The sequence below is a fragment of the Ailuropoda melanoleuca genome, chromosome 1 (genome assembly GCF_002007445.2).
Source record: "Ailuropoda melanoleuca isolate Jingjing chromosome 1, ASM200744v2, whole genome shotgun sequence".
NCBI classification, from domain to species: Eukaryota; Metazoa; Chordata; class Mammalia; order Carnivora; family Ursidae; genus Ailuropoda; species Ailuropoda melanoleuca.
This window is the reverse complement of record NC_048218.1, coordinates 145,709,635-145,715,634: the sequence shown is the minus strand read 5'-3', so window position 1 is coordinate 145,715,634 and position 6,000 is coordinate 145,709,635. Positions and strand designations below refer to the sequence as shown.

Genomic DNA, 6,000 nt, shown 5'->3' with positions numbered 1-6,000 from the left:
AACCACCCTATCCCCTGGGGTCCTTACCAGAGTATAAAATCATATATACCAAAAAAATGCCACTAGAAGAAGTCAGTGAGTTCTTGCCTATCCAGTCTTAACATTCTGGCTCCCATAAACCCCTCCGAATCCAATTTTGGATTCAGTGTTGTTCCCCTGACCCCTAATGGTACTTGTTAATTCTTGCAGCTCTTTTGGTGATGAGTCTCTTTGTTCTCTTATCAGGCCCAGCATGTTCTCCAGACAGATTGTGCTGGGAGAGCCGTCAGACAGTGATGTTGGTCTGACCCTGAGAGAGAGGGAAAGATCAGAGGGAAGGAGGAGGGGAAGGAAGAACGATTAATTTTAGATTGTAGTACAGTTCTAGAAAGTTTTAGCAGTGTTGACAGGGAGTCCTTGAGCCAGTTACCTCTCAGAGAAGTCTTACATTTCCCAAGAATAGGCCTGCCTCAGTATCTGCTGTGCTCAGTCAGCTGAGAGCAGCTTGTGGAAAGCATGGCCTTGGTCAAACAAGGTGATGGATTTCAAAGCAGAGCAGCGGGAGCTGTCAGTCAGGTATGCTGTCTGCAGTAGGAGATCAGAGAGGCAGATTTTCATGGCCGCCACATTCCATCCAGGACAAAACTGGGCTGACTTGAATGGCTGTGGACTGGCTGGGTATCTTTCTATCCACATGACCACTGCATGGTCACCTTGGGCCTGTGTGTGGCGCAGAGGTCTCAGGATGGTTATACCTCTTACACAGATGGTTGTACTTCTTGGCTTAGGCAAAAAGAGTGAGTGTGCTCAGAGACCAAAAGGAAACTATGTCTTCTCATAACCATGTCTTAGACCCCACACAGCATCACTTCCCCCATAGTCCATTATTTACACCAGGTCAGCCCGACTCCACATGGAATGGCACTGCACAAGACTGTTTTGGAGACCAGCTACCACAGTGGGATGCGTATGTATGTAAACTTATGCAGTGTTCCTTGTGCTTACTGCAGGGGCTCTGGCCTTTTTGCTATTCGGTCTTTACTCATGGAATCATTGAGAGTTTGGTAATAGCAACTCATGGATTATTGATTTGTTCTTGGTCCTTTAGTGTAAGCTTGAGAAACTTTTTTTCCCTGGTACTCTTATTGGATTGCTTTTAAACCTATTTAGGACCTCATATTTTATCTTTTAAAAATTCCTGCCTTCAAAGAATTTCAGTATCTATATACCATAGGGCACTTAGAGGAAAAGCATGCCATTATTTTTAAAAGAAATCTCACAGTTCAAGGAGCCTCTACCACCAACACATCATGGAGATTCTCTTCCTGAAAAGCTGAAAGTCTGTCTTCAGATGTTTTTCATGACTCAACCACTATTTATTTGAATTCTCTCTAGGCATGAAATGACTTTTTGAGAAAATTTTCTATTAAAATTGTTTATAGACATATTTCCTAGTCCAATAGCAATAAACATAATTTTCTGGTGTAAATTTTTTAAAAATTTGAAGAAATGTGCAGGACATTTGGTATATGTTCACCTTAACCAGTTTTCCTTATTCCAACATTTAAGACCGTCTTTGGGCAAAGTGGCTGGTGAAGGAGATAAGGGAAAGCTTTCCCAAAAACCACACACGTTCCCTCATAAAAATAAAACCAGAGTCTTGGTTTAAGTCCAGCCAGGCTAGCTGCCTGTAAGTTCATGATCAATCTCCTCTAACATGGCCTTCACGTATCTCCCCCACCCCCTTGTCATAGCAGAATTCTAATCAGGCTTTCCCCAAGCGGAGGATTGATCCACGCTGGCGCAGACCTGGTGTGGAACATTTTATTGACCATAATGGTGTCATATTCAAGAACCACAGACTTTTGTTGGACTGTGTTAGCTTGAATGACAAGTATCAATGGTCAACTATATTTGAAATATTGTTAAAGTACCTAGAAATAATAGGCATTAAAATTCATTCCATTCACTGCAACAAACCTCTAAAGATTTCTTGTTCTCAGTGGAACCGGCATACTGTAATTGTTATTTGGAACTTAATGTAACGTCAGCAGCAGCAGAGAGACAATACGGTCCTCTCATTATGCACATACTCTAGGATCGTTTATTTTAATGCTTTCAAATAAATATGTTCCATGCAGCACACCACACTAAATAAGGAGCAGCAATGTTCTTCTAGTAAATCCGTCCGTAATGTGAGTCACCATGTAAAACACCACATCTCGAGTCTTCGGCCCTGTACCGTATCGTGAAGCACACCACATCTGCACCTAATCATATCTGGCTTCATATGGATTTAATAGGGCTGTGCCAGAAGTGCATGTAAGAACAAATTTAACCAGAGCTTTCCAGCTATTAAATACAGCTACTAAGTAGTTAAAAGGCAACAACTAAACCCGTAAAGCCTACAACCACCCCCCCCCATTTTTGAGACAGAAATATAAAGATAGAAATGCTCTGGTGAATGGCAGGTCAGTGGAAAGCGGGGTGGGATACATTCAGAATACTTGGAGCAAAGCTGGCACCATAGGACACCCAAAATGTCACACAACACTGATACTGAATGGACACCAAATACGAGTGGAATCGATGACTGCAGAGCTGAATTCTAGAAGGTGAAGGTCGGGGCTGGGGTCGGGGTGGTTCGTTTCCACTAGGCAGATAACTCAACGGTGCCTTCCTCCTCGCTATCAGCTCTGTTAGCACGGATCTCCACGAGGGTCCTGGCAAAGCGGGTCCATTCGTCATTGTGGGGAACTGCAAGCTGCAAAGCAAATTAATGGGAAATGGTGAACAAGTATCTATCTCACAGGCCGGAAAGCCCTGCAGCCTCCTGACTGCTCCTCCGGGGCAGCCATTTCTCTTGGACTATAAAGGAGGCCAGATCTTCCCTGAATCGGCTCTGAAGTGTCGCCCTGAAACTGACAAACAAGGGAAAAATGTCACTCCCAGAAGAAAAATCACTTGTGGAATTTATAAAACTTTTAAAAACTTACATAAACTATACAATGACAGCAGCCAGTTAAAGCATTTTCAGTCATGAAAACCCATCGTAAGAAGACCAGAGTTAAAGTGAACACAGCAAATAAAAACTGCATAATTGACTAGGATTTTGAAATCACTGTGGTATTGCCTTTCTAAGTCCAGGCTATTGGTCCTTTTTTAAGTGTGGCTAATGCGCTAATATGCGTGGCTAAAGTCCAGTTTACATATACAAAGAAATTTTACTATGAAAGAATGATTTGGCATATTCAGCAAGATCTTACCAAGAGTTCTGTTCTAAGTACTTTACACATATTAACTCATTCCTCACAACAACCCTATGTAGGGTAATATTAGTATTTCCATTTTACGGAAGAAGAAATCAAGGCACAGAAAGATTAAATCATCTGCCGAAGTTTGCACAGCTAGCAAATATCAAGGCCAGTGTTCTCTAGCTCCAGGATCTGCATCCCTAGCCAGTGGGCCATACCAATTCACCAAAAGGGGGGGGGGGTTATAAAATTGCCCAAATACTATCTTCTTCTATGCACAATGCAGTGAGGAGAAAATTAACCCCACCCGATACAAATTACATGTATGAATTTTGTTAGCTGATTTAAAGGATAATGATTTCTTTACACAGCATCCAAAAATGAATTGCTTAAAGATAACCATGCAAATGGTTGGAATGGAAAAGAGAATTATTTGAAGATGAGAAGCAGGATCAAGTAGAAGTCTGAATGGTTTTTCTAGAGACTAAAATTGATTTAGACTGTACAGTGATTTTCTTGGAGGACTGCCCTATAAGATGGGGTACCCCATCTGTAGGTACTAGTGCTACCCCTATTCTATAAACATTAATAACATTCATCTTGATACACATTTTTGAAAATGAGGAAGCCAAGCTAAGCTTTGTGATCACTTTTACAGCTGAAAAATTACCCACTGTACAGAGCCAAATGATTAGAACTTTAAATTTTTATTACAGGGGATGATATTCTCAGATAATGTCTAAGACAACTTCTTGGAGGATGGCATCATCAGGACACAACATATATCCTGCCATTAGTGTTCTAGTCCTAAGGTTTAAACTTTTCAATAATATAATTCTGGAAATGATCTACAGGTGGGAGAGTAAGGTCTTCTGCTTATTTTGAGAAATGCAGTACCAATAAGAATTCTCATTTGGTCATATGAATGAGTTTTTGAATAGTTAACTACTTCCCTAGTTATTGAAATGAATCCAAATTTCTCCTTACGCAACAACATAAGTTCGTAATAGTACTGAATGACAGTTACCCCTTCGCTCAGTCCATTTTCCCTACTATGAACTCTTTTCCTAGGTTCCACCATTCTTCATTTTTCTCAATTTTAGAAAATACTGCACCGGGGAAATGAGGCCTCCAAAGAAATGCTACCAAAGAGCTAACAAAAAGCACAAGCAGCAAAGGGTTTGTATCATATTTATATGAAAGAATAGGTCCACTATGTCTTTTCTCTTCTCCAACTCCTGACCAACTCCTTCCAAAAAGAGCCACAGCACTAAAGCCTAGGGAGAGACAAAGCCAACCATGATAACATGATTGTAACTTTTTCTCATAGAAGCTGAGAATCAAGCTGTAACTAAAGCACCTCATAATTCCACAGAACTTGAAGTATTGGGAAAAAGCAGACCGTCCTCACAATACGTCATACAATATATGATACGGGACAGAGCTCCAGGAGTGGCTCATAAACATGGCGCTGTATTACTGTTGAGGCGCTGCAAGTTTAACGAACGTACGATGCCGTGGGTAATGTTCTACTGATAGCAACATATAGGGACTACATACTCAAACGAGAAAACAGGTAAATACGTTTTACCTAGTTTCGTGAAATAGTAATAGCGAGACTGTTAAGAAATGATACTAATGAAGATTAGGAAACATCGAGGTTTGAATGTGTGTCCAGGTACAGCTGGAGATAGAACTGAATACCATTTATGACATTTAAGTTGTACATCTAACTTTTCGAAAACGAATTCTGTTAAATTTAAATGTTTCTAAGGAAGAAACAAAAACACCCTGCAGTGGAACTACCTTTGACCTTTTCCATGGGGATGGGACTACTGAAATACCAGCACCTGTCCTTGCCCTCACAAAGGAGTCCCTAGTGTTCTAACACATCTTGTCCTCTTTTTGATCTGTGAAAGTTTCATTTAGGTTGGAAACATTAGAAGTTTAAAGAAAAAAAGAACAACATTCTACAAAGTATTTTCCTCTCTAGAATGCCATAAACTTGACAGAAATGTTAGTTTGCTTTGGTTCACAAACAAAACCACAACAAAAAACATTCCAGAGTAGAACACAATGAAAACACAATTGCTTCTAGAAACTTAAATTTACCTACCTCATCCTATTACACTTTCTCATTTAGTTGCTATAAAAATAACCCAAGATGATTGTAACGTTAGATTTAGAAGGTGAACTGCACACTGCCCCATTTTTAGAATTAAGTATCACCATCAGGAAGCACTTTAAGTATAATCTTAGCTTGAATGTGTGAATGTGTATTCACAGGCGGTTTCCACACCCAAAGTAATAATTTTTGGCATCTGAATTGCTTGTAGGTAAGATCAAACAGGCGTCCTAACAAACAAGAAGACCATCCCTTTCGTTTTACATCTGTGGCTGTACATAGCATCCATTTGGACAGAACCGTCCTTCCTGTCCTTGGCACTCCTGACTTTCCTCTCCTGGTTCTGTCTGATTGGAAGTGGCTGGAAAGGAGGCTCAGGAGCATAAATTCATCGGAGACTTCCTCTAGGAGGCTTCTAATCCAATAATACCTTAATCACGAAGTAGGAAAATTCTTTGTCCCTGTTTCTTAGTTAAAGACTAAGACTGCTCTCGTGTTCCTCCAGCTAGCACATGAATGTATTCAGTCGGCAGGGGCTGTGGACCAACTCCATGCCCGGTGCCATGCTAGGGATTAAAGAGACAGCAGTGAGTGAGTGTGGCATACAATGACCATGAGAACAGGCGAAAATGACCATGTTTT

General features: G+C 40.7%; 1 protein-coding gene across 2 annotated transcripts in view; it reads right to left on the bottom strand.

Moving 5' to 3' along the window:
• Positions 1-2,057: 2,057 nt before the first annotated feature.
• Positions 2,058-6,000, bottom strand: part of DYNC1I1 (dynein cytoplasmic 1 intermediate chain 1) — a 293,984-nt gene continuing 290,041 nt past the window's right edge. For both annotated transcript variants that reach the window (XM_034667979.1, XM_034667985.1), the window contains one exon: positions 2,058-2,743. In XM_034667979.1, coding sequence (XP_034523870.1) covers positions 2,633-2,743 — 111 coding nt within the window. In that variant the 3' untranslated portion in view covers positions 2,058-2,632. The remainder of the gene's footprint in view (positions 2,744-6,000) is intronic.